The sequence below is a fragment of the Podarcis gaigeae genome (assembly GCF_964106915.1).
Source record: "Podarcis gaigeae genome assembly, chromosome: 12".
NCBI lineage: Eukaryota > Metazoa > Chordata > Lepidosauria > Squamata > Lacertidae > Podarcis > Podarcis gaigeae.
The window spans coordinates 5,646,878-5,668,304 of record NC_139688.1 but is presented as its reverse complement, the minus strand read 5'-3'; the positions used below and the strand labels follow the sequence as shown (position 1 = coordinate 5,668,304).

Here is a 21,427-nt window from a genome sequence, read left to right as displayed (position 1 = left end):
TGCTCTGGTTCGCCAGAAGCGGCTTAGTCATGCTGGCCACATGACCCGGAAGCTGTACGCCGACTCCCTCGGCCAATAAAGCAAGATGAGCGCCGCAACCCCAGAGTCAGCCACAACTGGACGTAATGGTCAGGGGTCCTTTACCTTTACCTAGTGAGGTGGTCTGTCTGTGTCTGGGTTTTATCACTTCATGCCACAACATTTCTGAATGTCCCCCCGCCAAAAAAAAATCAGCACACATAGAAATGTAGCACATAAGAGTAAAGGGTTCAAGCTAGCCTTCGCCTTCCTTGCTACTTTTTTTTAATGCAGGGAATGATTCATAGCAGAAGTTTTTGAGAGGCTGCATGTTCACTCTGAAGTGGTACAGAGGGCAGATCATCTGAGAACCTGAATGCAATTCTAGGTTGGGATACAGGATTGGAGGTTCCTGACCTCATATGCCAGTTGGTTACAGCATGGTGCTGATATAGTGGAACTTCAGATTGAGGATGTAATCTGTAACAGAGGCACGTCCACAACCCACAGCATTCATATCCTGAAGCACTGCGTCTGCGCAGGGACGATTTGGCGCTTCTGCGCATGCGCGAGTGACGAAACCCGGAAGTACCATATTTTTCGCTCTATAGGACGCACTTTTCCCCTTCCAAAAATTAAGGAGAAATGTGTGTGCGTCCTATGGAGCGAATGCAGGCTGCTTGGCTCCAGCGATAGCAACAAAAAGCCTCCGAAGCGCAGAGGGAGAGCTCCTCCCACACTCCAGAGGCTTCGCTTTGCTTTCCCTGAAAGGCAGCTATCCGCAAGCCTTCGGAGCGCAGCAGGAGTTCTTGCTGTGCTCCGAAGGCTTGCGGATAGCCGCCTGAAACCCCCAAAGCGAGAGGGGTCGGTGCACACCGATCCCTCTTGCTCTCCAGGCTTTGCTTTGCTGGAGAGGCGCTGCACAGTTTTCCCTCTCTGTGCAGCACCCCTTCAGCGAAGCAGGAGGATAAATGGAAGGGGCTCTGTTTCTCCTACCGCTTCGCTGAAGGAGGGCTGCATAGAGAGGGAGAGAATTTTTTTTTCTGTTCTCCCCCTCCTATGGTCTGGTGCGTCCTATAGTGCGAAAAATATTGTAACCCGTTCTGGTCCACAACCCTTAAACATGTAACCTGAAGCATCCGTAAATGAGGTATGACTGTAATGCCAAAATTGTTGTTGTTACTACTACTACTACTACTACTACTACTACTACTACAGTCATACCTCGGGTTACAGATGCTGCGGGTTGTGTGATTTCAGGTTGCGCACTGTGCCGAACCCGGAAGTACCAGAATGGGTTACTTCCGGGTTTCAGCGCTTGTGCATGCGCAGAAGTGCTAAATTGCACTTTGCGCATGCACAGAAGTGTTGAATCGCAACCCGCACGTGTGCAGACGAAGAATAAGAAGAGTTTGGATTTGATATCCCACCTTTCACTCCCCTTCAGGAGTCTCAAAGCGGCTAACATTCTCCTTTCCCTTCCTCCCCCACAACAAACACTCTGTGAGGTGAGTGGGGCTGAGAGACTTCAAGGAAGTGTGACTAGCCCAAGGTCACCCAGCAGCTGCATGTGGAGGAGCGGAGACGCGAACCCAGTTCCCCAGATTACGAGACTACCGCTCTTAACCACTACACCACACTGGCGCTGCGGGTTGCAGACTCTGCGGTTTGCAAATGTGCTTCTCGCACGCATCACATTCGCAACCCGAGTGTCCACTGTATTAGTATTTATAAGCTGTTTGTCCCCTTCATGGATCACTGCCTTGCCGTGGCGAAGGGGCTTGAATAACTGAGAGAAGCTATGAACTATGCCATGCAGGGCACCCAAGATGGACAGGTCATAGTGGAGAGTTTTGACCAAACGTGATCCACCTGGAGCAGGAACCAGCAAGCCACTCCAGTATCAATGCCAAGAAAACTCCATGGACAAAGACAACAGGCATATAAAAGTTATGACGCTGGAAGATGAGCCCCTCAGGCATCAAACATGCTACTGAGGAAGAGAGGAGGACAAGTACAAGTAGATTCAGAGCTGATGAAGCAGCTAGGCCAAAGCTGAACGGACACTCAGTTCGAGAGCTGGACCATAAAGAAGGCTGATCGTCGAAGAATGGATGCTTTTGAATTCTGGTGCTGGAGGAGACTCTTGAGAGTCCCATGGACTGCAAGAAGATCAAACGTATCCATTCTGAAGGAAATCAGCCCTGAGTGCTCACTGGAAGGACAGATCGTGAAGCTGAGGCTCCATGACTTTGGCCACCTTGTGAGAAGAGAAGACTCCCTGCAAAATACCCTGATGTTGGGAAAGATGGAGGGCACAAGGAGAAGGGGACAACAGAGGACGAGATGGTTGGACAGTGTTCTCGAAGCTACCAGCATGAGTTTGACCAAACTGTGGGAGGCAGTGGAGGACAGGAGTGCCTGGCGTGCTCTGGTCCAGGGGGTCATGAAGAGTCGGACATGACTAAACGACTAAACAACAACAACAAAGCTGTTTGTAGAGCCATCTCCCAGCATACCATAAAACCCACTGAACAACTTTGGGTTCATTATTGGGCGGTTGGGTTTGTTTTGTTTCGAAGGTTAGCCTACCTCACAGGGTTGTTGCGTAGACAGGGTGAGTAGAGAAACAAAAGGACTTGAAGCTAATTCTAACAGCTCAGTTGCCTAGAGCATGGTGCTGGTAATGTCAAGGTTGTGGGGTTTGTTCCCCAATAAGGGACAGATGTATATTCCTGCATTGCAGGGGGTTGAACTAGATGATCGCCAGGGTCCCCTTCCAACTATGATTCTATGGCCTACTGCTGTCTAGCGATGGGGGAGAAATCCTTCTTCACACTCCCTGAAACAAAATACGATTAGCTTGCAGCTGCTGCTCTTTGTTAATTGCTACGCACTGCTGTGCCTTTAATTTCTTTTGGAGGGATATTATGTTACAGATTTATACTTTAATCGTATGTTTTGGTAAACCATCCCATGGCTTGTGCAAAGGGGCAGTCTATGAATCGCCTCTAATTCAAGTTTCCCCAACCCGGCACTTTCCAAATGACTACAGCTCCAAGCCAGTTTGCACTGAGGGAACAAATTTGTGAACTGAAGCAGGGCTGTCCTTTGAAACCAGCCCTTTCCCAAATTTTGTGATGCAATTTTACAATCCAAACTGTGTGTGTAAAATGCGAATGCAAAATGTGTGTGCAAAAATGCATATATATTATTGTACTTTTGTATTGTATTATTGTATTTTAATATTCTGATGGAAGCCACCCAGAGTGGCTGGGGAAACCACTATATAATATATAAATATATTGTTGTTGTTGTTGTTGTTTAGTCGTGTCTGACTCTTTGTGACCCCATGGACCAGAGCACGCCAGGCACTTCTGTCTTCCACTGCCTCCTGCAGTTTGGTCAAACTCATGCTGGTAGCTTCGAGAACACTGTCCAACCATCTGGTCCTCTGCCGTCCCCTTCTCCTTGTGCCCTCCATCTTTCCCAACATCAGGGTCTTTTCCAGGGAGTCTTCTCTTCTCATGAGGGGGCCAAAGTATTGGAGCCTCAGCTTCAGGATCTGTCCTTCCAGTGAGCACTCAGGGCTGATTTCCTTCAGAATGGAGAGGTTTGATCTTCTTGCAGTCCATGGGACTCTCAAGAGTCTCCTCCAGCACCAGAATTCAAAAGCATCAATTCTTCGGCGATCAGCTTTCTTTATGGTCCAGCTCTCACTTCCATACATCACTACTGGGAAAATAATAATCCAATATTATTATTATTATTATTATTATTATTATTATTATTATTATTAATAATAATAATTGAAAAGTGTGCATTCAAATGCACATAATGATGAAAATAAGCCCAAACGCACTGTTTGTTGGAATAGCTTTGTGTGTTAGGTGAAACTGCAGGCAGGAATATTGGGAGAAGTGCAAACTAAGATGCTGATAAATTTTTATGAGAACCTCTTTGTAAAAAAAAATAAATCAGAAATCAATGTTGAAATGCAATGAACGCAACTTAGCCTGGAAGAAATGAGGAACTGAAAGCAAAAATTGACAGGCCCTCTCATCACGATGCATGTTGAGGATCTATTTTTTGATGTGTTTTGTTTCTTGAAATCTGTTCAGCAAGCATCTGCTTGACATCTGTTGAAAGCTTTTCCTGTCTATTTTTTCACATGCAAAATACGCATTTCAAATTCATTTCTGCTGAGACGAAATGCAACGTATCGTTTTGCTGATAGCTTGACAGACAAGGCTTAAACTGCAGAGTGTGTGTGCGGCAGCAATGATTTTTCTTCCTTTCCCGACATTTTCCCCACAGTATTTTGCACAGCCCTGGCTTACACTCGCAGAGCCAGTGTGGTGTAGTGGTTAAGAGCGGTAGACTCGTAATCTGGTGAACCGGGTTCGCGTCTCCGCTCCTCCACATGCAGCTGCTGGGTGACCTTGGGCCAGTCACACTTCTCTGAAGTCTCTCAGCCCCACTCACCTCACAGAGTGTTTGTTGTGGGGGAGGAAGGGAAAGGAGATTGTTAGCTGCTTTGAGACTCCTTTGGGTAGTGATAAAGCGGGATATCAAATCCAAACTCTTCTTCTTCTTCTTCTTAATGGACTTCCCTTGCAGCCACTAACGTCATCATGCTGAAAGACTTTGACAGAATTACAAGCCTGGTAGATGAAGGGAACACAGTGGATGTAGCCTACCTTGATTTCAGCAAGGCATTTGACAAGTTGCCCCATGATATTCTTGTAAAGAAGCTGGTAAAATGCGGACTTGACTATGCTACCACTCAGTGGATTTGTAACTGGCTGACTGACTGACCGAACCCAAAGGGTGCTCATCAATGGTTCCTCTTCGTCCTGGAGAAGAGTGACTAGTGGGGTGCCACAGGGTTCTGTCTTGGGCCCGGTCTTATTCAACATCTTTATCAACGACTTGGATGATGAACTCAAGGGCATCCTGATCAAATTTGCAGATGACACCAAACTGGGAGGGGTGGCTAACACCCCAGAGGACAGGATCACACTTCAAAACGACCTTGACAGATTAGAAGACTGGGCCAAAACAAACAAGATGAATTTTAACAGGGAGAAATGTAAAGTATTGCACTTGGGCAAAAAAAATGAGAGGCACAAATACAAGATGGGTGACACCTGGCTTGAGAGCAGTACATGTGAAAAGGATCTAGGAGTCTTGGTTGACCACAAACTTGACATGAGCCAACAGTGTGACATGGCAGCTAAAAAAGCCAATGCAATTCTGGGCTGCATCAATAGGAGTATAGCATCTAGATCAAGGGAAGTAATAGTGCCACTGTATTCTGCTCTGGTCAGACCTCACCTGGAGTACTGTGTCCAGTTCTGGGCACCACAGTTCAAGAAGGACACTGACAAACTGGACCGTGTCCAGAGGAGGGCAACCAAAATGGTCAAAGTCCTGGAAGCGATGCCTTATGAGGAACGGCTAAGGGAGCTGGGCATGTTTAGCCTGGAGAAGAGGAGGTTAAGGGGTGATATGATAGCCATGTTCAAATATATAAAAGGATGTCACATAGAGGAGGGAGAAAGGTTGTTTTCTGCTGCTCCAGAGAAGCGGACACGGAGCAATGGATCCAAACTACAAGAAAGAAGATTCCACCTAAACATTAGGAAGAACTTCCTGACAGTAAGAGCTGTTTGACAGTGGAATTTGCTGCCAAGGAGTGTGGTGGAGTCTCCTTCTTTGGAGGTCTTTAAGCAGAGGCTTGACAACCATATGTCAGGAGTGCTCTGATGGTGTTTCCTGCTTGGCAGGGGGTTGGACTCGATGGCCCTTGTGGTCTCTTCCAACTCTAGGATTCTATGACACCATTGTGGTGTAATCCTACTCAATATGAAACCCTTGTTGGCTGGGCTCACCTATCTGACTGCTCTGAGAAAGAGAAAGTAATAGCAGCCGGGGGCCAGTGGGAGAATGATGCACAACAGCCGCCACCACCAATTGAAACAGGGACAAATTGTAGAAAACCAGGCTCAGGTTGGCTAATAACAAATTTAAAACACTTAATTGATGCAAAAGAAAAACAATTAAAGGTAAAGGGACCCCTGATGATTAGGTCCAGTCATGGCTGACTCTGGGGTTGTGGTACTCATCTTGCTTTATTGGCCGAAGGAGCCGGCGTACAGCTTCCGCGTCATGTGGCCAGCATGACTATGCCGCTTCTGGCGAACCAGAGCAGCGCACGGAAACGCCATTTACCTTCCTGCTGGAGCAGTACCTATTTATCTACTTGCACTTTTGACGTGCTTTCGAACTGCTAGGTTGGCAGGAGCAGGGACCGAGCAACGGGAGCTCATTCCGTCGCAGGGATTCAAACCGCCAACCTTCTGATCAGCAAGTCCTAGACTCTGTGGTTTAACCCACAGCGCCACCCATGACCCCACTAATAAATCCACAACACTTAAAATACAAATCTGGGGACAATAAATGAAATCCGGGGACATTCCCGGGACGGATTTTGTCAAGGGACAGATTTGTAGATCTGGGGACTGTCCCCAGGAAAACAGGTAACCATACCATACAGCTCAATGTTGTCTATCCTGCTTGGCTGGATGGGAGATTTTTTAAGCAGAGGTTGGATGGCCATCTGTCATGCATGCTTCAGCTGAGATTCCTGAATTGCAGGAGGTTGAATGAGATAACCCTTGGAATCCCTCCCAACTCTTCAATTCAACGATTCTGTGATTTCTACCCACCACAATTGCCATTTTGACCCTGAAATCGCAACACCAGACTCTTTGATCCAGCCTCCCTCTCAGAGTTTGCCCAGTGAAAGCTTCTATTCTCACCCTGTTGTCTGCAAGGAATCCCGGATGCAAGGCCTGTTATTTCATTTTTTTAACAAGGGAACACGATGGCAGCGGCGGCGACAGCTCCCACTCTGTGGCAGCTGAACAAACATGGAAATTTTTCAAAAGAATAATAATGAAAAATAAAAATATCAGCCTCTTCTTCTGCTTTCGCTTGGGCCTATCATTATCTAAACTCCTCGTCAGCAGGATCTGCTGGGTTCCTGGAGAAGCCATTGAGAAAAAGCTCTGGCTTTGCTAACCACAGACAGTGGGATTGAGGTTGTGGGGAACGGCTTCCCAAGAGAAAGAGAAAAGGCTTCGGGAAGGCAATCTGGGTCAAATTCCCCGGAAGCCCCAGAGCAAGGATCATATCCAATTTGTCTCGCCTAGAGAGCTGGACCATAAAGAAGGCTGATCGCCGAAGAATGGATGCTTTTGAATTATGGTGCTGGAGGAGACTCTTGAGAGTCCCATGGACTGCAAGAAGATCAAACCTCTCCATTCTGAAGGAAATCAGCCCTGAGTGCTCACTGGAAGGACAGATCCTGAAGCTGAGGCTCCAATACTTTGGCCACCTCATGAAAAGAGAAGACTCCCTGGAAAAGACCCTGATGTTGGGAAAGATGGAGGGCACAAGGAGAAGGGGACGACAGAGGACGAGATGGTGGGACAGTGTTCTCGAAGCTACCAGCATGAGTTTGACCAAACTGCGGGAGGCAGTGGAATTCAGGAGTGCCTGGAGTGCTCTGGTCCAGGGGGTCACGAAGAGTCGGACACGACTAAACGACTAAACAACAACAACAGCCAGCTGTTGGAAGCCACAGGAGGGAAGAGTGGCTCTTCAGCTTAAATCCTGCTTGCATGTTCCCCAAAGGCATCTGCTTGGCCACTGTGGGAACCCCACAAGCAGGACACAAATTCAAGATCCTTCTCCCTTCCCGTGGCTTCTGATGTGCTTAGCACATTTGCCACATGCCAGACCACCCCTGTTATGTACAGCTTTCCTCCCCAGCGTTTGACAGCCCAAACAAAAACCTCATCTGTTTCCATACGCTCTTTAGATTAAAATATTTTGGCTCCCCCCCCCCTCGCCCCTTTGCAAAATCTGGCATGGGTGTGTCGCAAGGATGCAGCTCCTCTCAAAAGACTCCTGTTTTCTTTCTCCTGTTTTTGGCTCATTGCAAAGGCAGACCTTTCGTGGAGGAGAAGTCTCTCAATGACCAATAGGCATGAAGGGTCTGTAAACGAAGCCTGATGAGGAATGGTTGAAGGAATTGGGTATGTTCAGCCTGGAGAAGAGGCAACTGAGTGGAGATATAAGAGCCATCTTCAAATATCGCAAAGGCTGCCTCATGGAAGATGGAGCAAACATCTCTATGATTCTATGATGCGCTCTCTCTCTCTCTGAAATAACTGTTAATGTTGCTTCAGAGAACAGGTGGATTTGTGAAAGACAGAAAAGTTACTTACCTTCAAGCTGTTCATTGCTGAATTCAACCTGAAAGCAAAGAGAGAGAGAGAGATTATTCACTATGATGATTCTCCCTGATGTCCCATGACATTGACAAGGCTGACACTTTTTGGCGCGCTCATTTTGCTTCTCTTACTTGAAACGAGTGCTGTGTTGCTTATGCATTAATGACTCCCAGGCTGCGCACCTGGTCCTTCAAGGGCACAGTTAGCCCATTCAGGAGCAGGGAGTCCTCCACACCCACCCGCCTCCTTTCCCCAAAAAACAGTACTTCTGTCTCGTCAGGATTCAGCCTCAATCTGTCCACCACCATCCATCCTCCAACCGCCTCCAGACACTCACACAGGATTAAAATGCAGGGGCTAAAATGAAGGCGCTTGAAATACACTCAGAGTCGAGAGTGGATTTCATGCTCTTTATTCAGCTCATAGTGGTGAGGAGGAATGGAAGTTCCCCCAGAATGTCTGCCTTATATACATTATTTACACAATGGGCCCCACGTGATTGGCTATTTCCAGGATTCTCCTGTAGGCCAATCAGGTTGCAGATTCCCTTCTACCTGAAGCTGGATTGGGTGGCTCCTGTGGACCAATCAACTGCTTCATTCTGGATCCTATTGTTCTAGGACCAATCAGACTGCTGCATTCTGGATCCTATTGTTCTAGGACCAATCAGACTGCTGCATTCTGGATCCTATTGTTCTAGGACCAATCAGACTGCTGCATTCTGGATCCTATTGTTCTAGGACCAATCAGACTGCTGCATTCTGGATCCTATTGTTCTAGGACCAATCAGACTGCTGCATTCTGGATCCTATTGTTCTAGGACCAATCAGACTGCTGCCTTTTGGATCCTATTCAACTCAGTACATGACAGGGCTGCAACCAATATTCCTTTTTAATGCCTTGCAACCTGTGGGGGTTTTTGGCATTTGTAATAAACTGTGGAAGGGCCCAAACTATGCCTCTTTCCTGCACTGAATATCTTGTTCCATTATCTCAGTGGATGGAGGCAATAAGCTCAACTTTGGAAAAGGAGTTGAGGACTCCACTCTTCAGGGATTTTGACACAAAGGCAGCATGTTTGCATGCCCAGGCACACACACAAAGAAAACCTCGTCTCATAAAGACACCACAGTCTCCACTGTGCTTCATTATCCTAAAAGGGAAACAGAGGTCTTTTAAAGTGTGTCCTCAAACCCTTAAATCTTGCTCCAGGGGTCTTGTGTAACGTTTATTTGTCTCAGCAGTTTAAGCAGGTTTCCTCAGGAGGTGGAGTTTTAATTTCATTTTACAAACAGCAGCAGGTTTTATATATTTTTTTTACAAACAATACTCAGGAGAAATGCGGTTCCTTTTGCTAGGACAATTTCCTGGCACAACACCAAGCGAAGAGAATGGGACCCTGGCGTTCCTGGTGCTATTGCAACATGTTTTTGGGAGTCTAATGAGGACTGGCACCTTGAGTGTGTGGTTGTCTGTCTTGTTCCTTTTGACTCCTAAACTGAGTTGATGCAAAGCCTCCATCCTTTGATTGAGAACATGCCTCCATCCTCTTCCACAGCCTGGCGGGAATTAGTGCAAAGCACTGGCAAAGGAGAGGTGCAGACTTTTCGGAGAGATGACACGGTCTTTTGGCAAGTGCCACAGCCAAAAATATAAAGCATTTCACAGACTGGCTGTCCCCCCTGCTAATGGACTTCAGAAACATGATTTCAGATTCCATGCCCTCCCTCATTTCTCTGATGAAAATAGGGATGTCCTATTCCATAATGAAAATTTTACTATTTATACCACACCCACCTGACTGGGCACTCTGGGCAGCTTCCAACACACCGTATTTTTCGCTCTATAAGACGCACTTTTCCCATCCTAAAAAATAAGGGGAAATGTGTGTGCGTCTTATGGAGAGAACACAGGCTGCACAGTTATCCCTGAATCCAGGAGAGGGAGAGGGATCGGTGAGCACCGATCCCTCTTCTAGATTCAGGGATAGCCGCGCAAAGCCTCTTCAGGGCAACGGGAGGAATGCTGCGTAGTGATCCCTCTTGCTATTCTGACTTCGCTTCGCTGGAGACGCACTGTGCAGCTTTCCCTCTCTTTCTTCAGCAAAGTGGCGGAAGAAATGGAGCCCCTTCTCCCACTGCACCACTGCAAGATTTCTGTTCTCATCCTGAAGCAAAGTTCTTAACCTGAGGTACTATTTCTGGGTTAGCGGAGTCTGTAAAACGAAGCATCTGTAACACGAAGCATCTGTAGCCTGATGTATGGAAGTGAGAGCTGGACCATAAAGAAGGCTGATTGCCGAAGAATGGATGCTTTTGAATTCTGGTGCTGGAGGAGACTCTTGAGAGTCCCATGGACAGCAAGAAGATCAAACCTCTCCATTCTGAAGGAAATCAGCCCTGAGTGCTCACTGGAAGGACAGATCCTGAAGCTGAGGCTCCAAGACTTGAGCCACCTCAGGAGAAGAGAAGACTCCCTGGAAAAGACCCTGATGTTGGGAAAGATTGAGAGCACAAGGAGAAGGGGACGACAGAGGATGAGATGGGTAGACAGTGTTCTCGAAGCTACCACCATGAGTTTGACCAAACTGTGGGAGGCAGTGGAAGACAGGAGTGCCTGGCGTGCTCTGGTCCATGGGGTAACGAAGAGGCGGACACGACTAAACGACTAAACAACAACAGCCTGCTTATCTGGCTGAGCTTCCCCAGCCACTCTGGGCATCTCACAACAGAAAATTAAAAACATGACTAAACGACTAAACAACAACAATCTAGCTCAATATCGCCTGCAGCCTTTCAGGGTTTCAGGCAGGGGGTCTCTCCTAGCCCTACGTGAAGATGCCCTAGAGGGCTGAAACACTATCCTTGTAGTCGGAAACCCTTTCCTGGCAGGAAGATGCAGTGGCGGAAGAAGAACTTCTCTCTGCCGTCCTTTCCTTGAGCCTGACAGCTGCAAAAGGCGATGGGAATTGAGCCAGGAAAAAACATGCTCGCCGCTCACTGTCCTCCTTCCTTTTACGTTCGCAAACAAGTGGTTCTATTTTGGACAGTGACAAAGGGTGAGCTCAACAGGAGCCAGGTAAACGACAGAGGAGGCAGGCACAGTTGTCTGGCTATTAAAAGCCTGACAGCTCATCCCAGTTCCAGCTACCTCTGCCCTTCTCAATCCCAGGCAAAGAACAGACTGTACTCATCACATGAAATAAAAGCAAGTGGCAGAGCGCAGGTGAGAAACCCCAAACATCTCACTTATTATGGCTTTATTTCATCATCATCAATCTTTATTACGGTCCAGAGACCCAACAAATCATTACAAAGCAATACCCAATTCAGACAGCCTACCTCCAGGTTAAACAAGCATTTTGTTTAGAATATAGGGATCCTTTGTTGCATGGACAGGCGGAGTCCCCAGATCCCGCGCGGTCCCCCCGTCATGTGGAATAACGACTCAAGACAACGTGCTATGGGATTAAATTAGCCACAACTTTATTAAATTTCAAATGTGGGTAGACCTTGGCTCAGGCATTGGGCGTTCTCCCTCCCCAGTCCCCAGCCGGGGACCTAGGGAGCATCAGGGTTATCCAGTGTGTGTGTGGGGGGGGGGATGGGCCGGCTCTGGAGAACATATGTTCAAGCAGAGATAGCTGCCCCCGTTACGCCGCCGCCACAGGGGAGAGCAATGATGACCTTTCGGCGTACGGTCAAAGCCTCCCTTCAGAAAACCCCTTTAACAGGGAACCCTGGTATCGCCGCCGCAAAGAGGAAGAAGGACTAAAGGATTCCGCCCAAGGCCTGATACCGCCAAAGTTGTGACGTTTTGCTACGGGAAAGGCGAAACCTGCCAATGCAGGGAAATTCCTTTCCGGCCCTTTGACAGCGACCTTAACGTAGCAGCGCCCGCATACCTGTGAAGAAAAGTTAACCTGCAAATAAGACATTAACTGAGGGTGGGTAGGGTGGGAGAAGCTCTGGAGCCAAGTGAGGATTCCCAGGTAAGATCCTCCCTCTATTGTGTGGGCAGGTAATCCCTCCCCTACCTGGCCTGGTCTCCTTGGCAATGCTTCCCCCAGGTGGGATTGGACAACTGACTGAGGTAGGCGGAGACCTCCAGGTATCCCACCTGAGGGACGGCAAAGCCAAGCCTATGCTGTTGGAGCCGCTCCAGATCTAGGGGCTGCATGCGTCCACGCAAAGGGCGCCCCCCGTTTTAAGCGGGGAGCGGTCATTCTTGCAACCACTGATAAAAACTTTGCCACTGCTCATGTTCTAGCATTTGTCCGGTCTTCCAATAGGAACCTGACATAGTGAGCCTCTGATTTTCCCGGGAAAGGTACCAGCAAGGGTAGTATCAGTTCAGCCCTGGCTTGCTCATATTTTGCACAGTGCAACAAAATATGATTTATGGAATCGATGTCTTGAGCACACGAGCAAAGTCTGTCCTGGTAGGGAACTCCTCTCAACCTACCATCCAACACAGCAGAAGGAAAGACATTTAGTCTGGCTTTGGTGAAAAGCCTTCAATAGTACTGTCAGGTTTTTAATGTAAGATGTTAACTTAAAGACATACCTGTATTGTACTCCTACTGCCAGCTGACTACAGACTGCATGTGATCGAGATCGCAAGTCACTGTGTACGTTATCCCATATTATGGCTTTATTTGTTTGTTGCACAATCACAGGACAACTCAACTCTGTATTAGTTAGAATCACTGTACGCAGCATTTTTTTCAAAATAATGTAAGAAAGGGGCAAACTTCACAACCGTCCCTCGCCAATGTCCCCAAAGGAACGGGGCGTTGTTCTTAAAAGTCTGAGATGACTTAACCGTGTAAACAAACCACCGATGCTGTTCTTTGTGGGCAGGAAATGGCCGTCTTTAATATTTTCTTTCTCATCAAATTTAGAAGCACAGAATACAGACGATCCTTTTTACTGCGAGAACGTTAAAGGGACCTGCAGGATGAGGCCAAGAGCCCATTAGGGCATGTTGAATTCCCAACTTTCAAATTCCAAACATGAGGGGTGCTAAAATGTTGGCACATGACTTGGGAATCCAAGAGATATTTTGGTTAAATTAATATCATTTAGTTTTGCTTGGTTAAGCAAAATGGGTGTGGAATTGCATAAAAACCATTCAAAATAATTTCTAAGTACTTGCAGATTGTGTGTGAGAGAGAAAGAGTGTGTGTGTGATATTTATTTATTCATTCATTCATTCATTCATTCATTCATTTAGCATTACCTGACATTTTCGGAAGATAAAATTAAAATTCTTTGGTTTTTCCGAAAGCCGTTTTTCATCGAAGGCAGACTTACATAGATAAACATTGTGCAGTCGCAATAATAATAGCCGATTCCTCACACCCCAAATCATATTTTAAAGACCGCTCGCTGAATAAATTTGCAAATGTTCACCCCTGAAAATGACACACCCTAATGGCAGGGTGCACCCAGCACCCTGTTCTCCCAGCGGCCGACCAGATGCCTGCAGGAAATTCAAACTGCAGAATTCGAACACAGGACCAACTCTCCCTACCAGCAATTCCTGCTATTCACTAACACCCGACGGAGCCAAAAATGGCTCAAAATGTATGCAGAGAGAGAAATCCACAACCATTTGCCTCCACTATGTCAGCGGGGTGGCAATTGCGTGGTGAGTTCCCTCCCCCCCCCCCCCCCGTGGAAATAAAGACACATGACACAATTATTAAGGTTAATGGGCTAAATAAGGCCACAACTTTATTGGTTGCAGGTGAAGAGTGGTATTGGCTTAGGCATTGGTCCTAACCGACTATCTGGCTTCAGCCCATCCGCTTGAAGTCCGGGAAGGGTTAACCACCAGTAGGGGGAGTCCTGTGAGAGCTGGACCATAAAGAAGGCTGATCGCCGAAGAATTGATGCTTTTGAATTATGGTGCTGGAGGAGACTCTTGAGAGTCCCATGGACTGCAAGAAGATCAAACCTCTCCATTCTGAAGGAAATCAGCCCTGAGTGCTCACTGGAAGGACAGATCCTGAAGCTGAGGCTCCACTACTTTGGCCACCTCATGAGAAGAGAAGACTCCCTGGAGAAGACCCTGATGTTGGGAAAGATGGAGGGCACAAGGAGAAGGGGACGACAGAGGACGAGATGGTTGGATAGTGTTTTCGAGGTTACCAGCATGAGTTTGAGCAAACTGCGGGAGGCAGTGGAGGACAGGAGTGCCTGGCGTGCTCTGGTCCAGGGGGTCACGAAGAGTCGGACACGACTAAACGACTAAACAACAACAAGGGGGAGTCCTGCCGATGCACATCAGCTAGGAACTCCCCCGGGGTCACCGACAGGAATTTCCTGGGAATTTCCATCTGAATTATCCTCAACAGAAAGGACTCTGGGTGTGTCTGTGTTTTTGGAGGGGAAGGTGCTATTAAAAATTTTTTCAATTCATGATAAATCATTTCCCAATACTCCTTTACCCTTTTACAGGCTTGAGATCCTTAATCTTAAGGAAAGGGGTAGATAAGAACACCAGTAGAACTCTGCCGGATGAGGCCAAAGGCCTGTCTTGCCCAGCACCCTGTTCTCACAGCAGCCAAGCAGGATTCGAACACAAGGCCACATCTCCTCTCCTGTGCTTTCCAGCAACTGGCCTTCAGAGGCATTGCTGCCTCCAGTTGTGGAAGCAGAGCAGAGCCATCACAACTAGGAGGCGTCCATAATCCTCGTTTACATGAATTTGTATCATCTTCTTTTAAAGCCATCTAAGTGGGTGGCCATCATTGTCTCCTGTGGGAGGGAGTTCCACAGTTTAACTACCGTATTTTTCAGTCCATAAGATGCACTTTTTTCTTCCTAAAAAGTAAGGGGAAATGCCTGCGCCTTATGGAGCAAATGTGTGATCCCTGGAGCCGAATTGCCCAGGGGCAAAAAGCAGATCATGCTTTCTTTCTTTTTTTTGAAAGAGGGAAGTGGGTGTTGAAACAAAGCCGCTGATCGGCAAGCGATTGGGGAGAGAGATAAGGGACGCTAGAGATAAAGGAGGCTGCCTGGGAGGGGGGAGGTAAAGATAGCGAACTTGCAAGGAGAGGAGACAGGAAGACTAGAGAAATTAGAAGAAAAGGAGGAGCAAAAAACTGCTCCAGGTAAGGAAAAGTCACTAAGGCAAACAAGAGGGAAGGGAGTGTTGAAGGGAAGCAGCTGATCGGTGGGATTGGAAGAGAGATAAGGGACGCTAGCGGAGGCTGCCTGTGAGGGGGAGGTAAAAGCCCATGGATCCTCAGGATTTGTACATTGGGTCACCCCTAATTCACCATCAGGTCACAGAGCATGTCCATGGCTACAGCCTGAACCAAAAAAATCACGCACCCACTGTTTTGTGGGGCCTCAATGGCACAAAAATGGCACAAAGCCTGGATCCACATGGATCCTCAGGATTTTTGCATTGGGTCACCCCAAATTCACCATCAGATCACATAGCATGTCCATGGTTACAGCCTGCACCACAAAAATCATACAGCCACTGTTTCGTTCAGAATATTTTTTCCCCTTGTTTTCCTCCTCTAAAAACTAGGTGCGTCTTATGGTCAGGTGCATCTTATGGAGCAAAAAATACAGAATGTGCTGCATTGATTTACCTGCTCTGGGTGTCGTACTCCATTCTCTGAGTGGTAGAAGAAGCCTCTTGGGCACCTGGGACGGTGTGCCCAGGGGCGGGGCGAACCACCCATAGGGGCAGGGGGCAGGGTGCCCATAGGGATGGAACAGGGCACTTGGTGCCCATAGGGGTGGGACGGAACAGGGCACTCGGTGCCAATAGGGGTGGGATGGGACGGGGAGTGTGGTGCCCATAGAGCATAGTGCCCATATAGACGGGGCATGCTGCAAGGCCTCAGCCACCCTACAACTGGGTGGGGAGGCAGCGGACGGGCAGTGTGGATCCTGCGGGCACTGAGACGCATGGTTTGTGCACACTAAAAGGCCCCATGGTGAGTACCACCCAGCATTTTGTCACCCCCTGTCAGGGTGACACCTGGGGCAAACCACCCCTCCTAACTACCCCACCGGATTTGCTCTGCCTAGCGAGGTACGGACATCATCCAGTATCACGCCAGCACTGTGCAAACTCGAGAAGCTCGGAGCCACAGATGTGGGCTTTCAAGTTGAGACGGGTCAAGCCTTCATAACCTAGAAGAGTTTGGACTTGATATCCCGCCTTTCACTCCCCTTAAGGTAAAGGTAAAGGGACCCCTGGCCATTAGGTCCAGTCGTGGCTGACTCTGAGGCTCCAAGACTTTGGCCACCTCATGAGAAGAGAAGACTCCCTGGAAAAGACCCTGATGTTGGGAAAGATGGAGGGCACAAGGAGAAGGGGACGACAGAGGACAAGATGGTTGGACAGTGTTCTCGAAGCTACCAGCATGAGTTTGACCAAACTGTGGGAGCCAGTGGCAGTGGCGTAGCATGGGGGGTGCAGGGGGGGCCGGCCGCACCGGGCACAACATCTTGGGGTTAGGGTTAGGGGGCGCAAATCCATGGGTTAGGGGGCACAAATTCATGGGTTAGGGGGCGCAAATCCACGGGTTAGGGGGCACAAATTACTTGCCTTGCCCCGGGTGCTAACAACCCATGCTACGCCACTGGCCAGTGGAAGACAGGAGTGCCTGGCGTGCTCTGGTCCATGGGGTCACGAAGAGTCGGACACCACTAAACGACTAAACAACAACAACACCTGCAACCTGGGCATAGGCTAAAGGGGCTCACAGCAGTAACACCCCAGCAGATCTCACTTCTCCATTCGTCACAACTTTGGATGCAGCACAGAGCAAGCAGGTCTCTGTGTCTCCAGCTTCCAGCCTGCTTCTAGCTCAGCTCACACCCAAAACTCTGTTTCTCCTATTTAGCAGCTAGGTGAAGCAGAGAGAGCTTCACCCGTTAGCCTGGAGGCTACCACCCCTTAGCTGTGGCTCCTACAACTGAGCTCATTCTTTTGGGATGCGAATGAGGGTACTTAAAAGTGACCAGCTAAGCTCCTCGTCTTACAAATAAACTTGTCTGAGCAGTTCAGCAACTGTTTAGATTCCAACTCTCACTGGGCACAGGAACCCAAGACTTGGAAGAGACTCAGGGCATCATCCAAACTGACACCCCGCCCCCCCCCGAAAAACTCACAACACTGTCCTTAGCTCCGGTTGATTTACTTGTGGTGCTTTCAAAGCTATCATACTTGTTTTTGTGTCAATCACCTTGTAGGGAAGAAGGAGAAGAAGAGGAGGAGGAGGAGGAGGAAGAAGGAGAAGGAGAAGAAGAGGAAGAGGAGGAGAAGGAGGAGGAAGAAGAAGAAGAAGAAGAAGAAGAAGAAGAAGAAGAAGAAGAAGAAGAAGAGGAGGAGGAGGAGGAGGAGGAGGAAGGAGAAGAAGAAGAGGAGGAAGAGGAAGGAGGAAGAAGAAGGAGGAAAGAGAAGGTGAAGGAGGAAGAGGAAGGAGAAGGAGAAGGAGAAGGAGAAGGAGAGGAGTACGAGGAAGGAGAAGAAGAGGAGGAAGGAGAAGAGGAGGAGGAGGAGGAGGAGGAGGAAAAAGAAGAAACTTCACCCAGTACCCAAGGAGAGAACAATCCTCCCCTGCCTTGTTAATGCACAATTAAAGATGTCAAAAAAGACACTTACTTTGATGTTTGCCGGGTTAAACTCCACTTCCTTGCGGACTTCTGGCTCGGGTGGGGGGGCTGGTTTAGGGGCTGCTTTGGGCTCCTCTTTCTTAGGTTCTGCTTTCTTGGGTTCTGGTTTCTTGGGGGCCATGGTGGTGGTTCTGCACCGGGATGAAAGAGAGGCTGGCCGCTCAGGGGGTGATTCAACAGAGCAGAGGATGTCCCTCCTGGCAGAGGCCTTTATCCACCTCCTGGTCCTTGGATGTCACACGCCGTGTCACTTGGCTTCCAAATCAACCCCCTCCCCACCTCAGCCATCGCCCCCTCCCCAGCCACACATACCATGTCTCACAATAGGGCCATTCCTATAAAAGGAGAAGATATCTGGCCTGGCTATTTTGGAGCGTCCGCTTAGGGCATTGTTCTGAATTAGCGTTGAAATGGAATGATGGTTGGAGGGTATCGGGTACGGAGCCTGGAGAGAGAGGTCAGAACAGCCCATCTTGGGGGGGCAGGAACGTGGCGAGCTGTATCGATTTCATCCCCTGAGGTGCAGAGAGGACGGCTGTTCCCCAATGGCACTCCAGGCTCAACATTTGCATCCGAGGGAGAAAGGAGGGAGGCTGGAGCTGGTTTCATCGCAAAGCCGTCCAGAACGAATCGGTTTGGAGGAAATTAACCGGCGAGGAGTGATCAAAGAAAGAGCTGGCAGGTTGCAGTTGGGTTTCATAGAATTGTAGAGTTGAAAGGGAGTCTTCTAGTCCAACCCCTGCAGCTATTATTTATTTTTATTTTTATTTTTATTTTTATCATTATCATTATCATTATCATTATCATTATTGTTGTTATTGTTATTGTTATGCCACCCATCTGACTGGGTTACCCCAGCCACTCTGGGTGGTTTCCAACAAATTAAAACCCAATAAGATATCAAACATTAAAAACCTCCCTATACAGTGGTACCTTGGGTTACATATTCTTCAGGTTACATACATTTCAGGTTACAGACTCTGCTAACCCAGAAATAGTGCTTCAGGTTAAGAACTTTGCTTCAGGATGAGAACAGAAATCGTGCTCCGGTGGCGCGGTGGCAGCTGGAGGCCCCATTAGCTAAAGTGGAGCTTCAGGTTAAGAACAGTTTCAGCTTAAGAACGGACCTCCTGAATGAATTAAGTACTTAACCTGAGGTACCACTGTACAGCACTGGCTTCTGATGTCTTCTAAAAGTCAGACAGGACCAGTGCTTTTTTCCTGGGGGGATGCAGGGGTACACATACCCCTAAACATTTTGGGGGGAAAGGGATTTGGTCTAAACCACTGAGCCTCTTGGGCTTGCTGGTCGGAAGGTTTGAATCCCCGTGACAGGGTGAGCTCCTGTTCCTCTGTCCCAGCTCCTGCCAACCTCGCAGTTTGAAAGCACACCAGTGCAAGTAGATAAATAGGTACCACTGCAGCGGGAAGGTAAACAGCGTTTCCAAGCCCTCTGGTTTCCATCACAATGTCCCATTGCGCCAGAAGTGGCTGGCCACATGACCCGGAAAGGTGTCTGCAGACGAACGCCGGCTCCCTCGGCCTGAAAGTGAGATGAGTGCCGCAACCCCATAGCCGCCTTTGACTGGACTTAACCGTCCAGGGGTCCTTTACTAAGTTTGGCCTCATTGAGGGGCTGTATTTCAATATGAGTAGGAAAATGAGAGTACCTCTAAACATATTTTTAGGGGAAAAGTGCTGGGCAGGATTAAATCAGGGTAACTTTCATTTGAATCCCCTCTAAAACATGAGACTCAAGTTGACTTCCCTATGAAGAAATGTTGCGGTTTTTGGGACTTTCCAGTTTGGAGAGAAGGCGAGCAATGCCTGTTGCATGATGTTTGTTGCTTTCCTTCAGACAGCTAGGTGCTTCAGAGGCAGAAATGTTTGGCAAAGCCTTGGCGATTTTCTGCTGCACAGTATATTCTTCAGACTCGAGCGAGAGTCTCAGATTCCAGCAGGGCAGGGATGGACAGCGGACATTTAGCCTGAGATATCCTCTGACTTTTCTTTTCAATGGAACTCCTGAGATTTAAGATCTGCTTCGTTCCTTTCCCTCTCCTCTAGCTCACCCCCACCCCCATTCAAATCCCCACCATAATATATTTTAAACTTTTAAATGTTAGAGCCGCAGCACTACTGTCCTTTTAATTCTGCCTTATGTGGACAGCATTGTTCTACTGAGGCCCGCCGTGCTTCGCAGACCGCAAATCTCTGGGAAATGTACATATATAAATAAGTCGGCTGTGACTGACAGCTATTTATATCCTGCTCTCTGGTTGGCAGAACAGCTTACAAATGCCAGCGATGAGACAGTCTTTGTGCTCAGGCTCACCTGTCTAAAAGACATGGCACAAAAGGAAAAGGTGTCTGGAGGGAAGAAAAGAAAAGCAAGCTCGGGCGCTAGTCCTCCGTTGCAAAGTTCTTGTAATGTAGGGTTGCCATATTTTGAAGAGCAAAAAAGAGGCTCTCCTTCTAAATGCCCCAACTATATAGAAGCTGTGATATATTGCTGAGAGCGGCAGGAGAAGAGAAAAGGAAAGCAAGTCTTCACCACCAGTTATGTCTATGTCGTATCCAGAAAGTATAGCCAGTTTGGCAACTTTTAAAAATCCACCTGGACAGAAATTTAACCCTGAAAAAGAGGATGTGTCCTGGAAATAGAGGACGCATGCCAAGCCTACAATGACTGGAGCTGTGGCCGAATCACAGATCCCAAACCCAGTCAGGCTGATTCAGGTAGCCCAGGATTTCCCCAGGTTAGTTTGGGTCCACTTTGGGGCTCTCAAAAGGTGGGGGAGGCGACAAGGTGATCAGGGAGGAAGGAGACAGACAGGTAGCCGGCCGATTGTGTCTCCTTCTCTCCCTTCCAGACCACATGTTTCATTAGGGATTCAGTCCCTAATTAAATGCTATTCAATGCCCACAAATCAGTCTGGGAACCAGACCCAGGTGAGGTCAGCCCCAGAACATCCTGGGTCAATTTGGAGGTGCTCTGTGTGGGAATGTTCAGGGATGCAGGAGAGGATATATTGTTTGATTGTAGCCTTTCCAACTTGTGTAAACAAGTTCACAATTTAGCAGAGTAACATTCCCCTTTTTAAACTTGCAGCGGATGCGTTTGCTCAGGCTCGCTAAAGCCTCTATAATAACTGGTATTTCCCCCTTATTTCCTCATAAAAGATAAGACAGTCTTCTATAAAAGTATAAAAAGGTTTACTCACACACCATTCTGTTCACAGTTGGATCCCAGAAGGCAGACTTATCTTAGAAAAGTAACATACACCTGGAAACTATCTCATAAGGAGACAGTCCTTTTGTCCTCTCTTGGCTGGAGGTCAAGAGAGCATCTTTGGCTAAGCAGATGTTGCTTCTTCAATGCATGTAGTCAAAGAGAGAGAGATGGTGGCCCTGCCCTGTGCTTTTGTCGTTACCTGCACAGGTGAGGCCACGCCC

General features: G+C 48.0%; 1 protein-coding gene across 4 annotated transcripts in view; it reads right to left on the bottom strand.

Annotated features, from left to right (window-relative positions):
• Positions 1 to 18,383, bottom strand: part of MYL3 (myosin light chain 3) — a 34,818-nt gene extending 16,435 nt beyond the window's left edge. For 2 of the 4 annotated variants that reach the window (XR_014556507.1, XM_083704375.1), the window contains exons 1-2: positions 17,961 to 18,252; positions 8,316 to 8,343 (exon numbers count right to left, since the gene is read on the bottom strand). Coding sequence is in view for 2 of the 4 variants with exons in the window: in XM_083704375.1 (XP_083560501.1) it covers positions 8,316 to 8,343; positions 17,961 to 18,092 (160 nt within the window). In the remaining 2 variants the exon portion in view is untranslated. Of the gene's footprint in view, positions 1 to 8,315; positions 8,344 to 17,960 lie in introns of all 4 variants that reach the window. The other 2 variants (XR_014556506.1, XM_083704376.1) reach the window with 2 other exon arrangements.
• Positions 18,384 to 21,427: the final 3,044 nt, after the last annotated feature.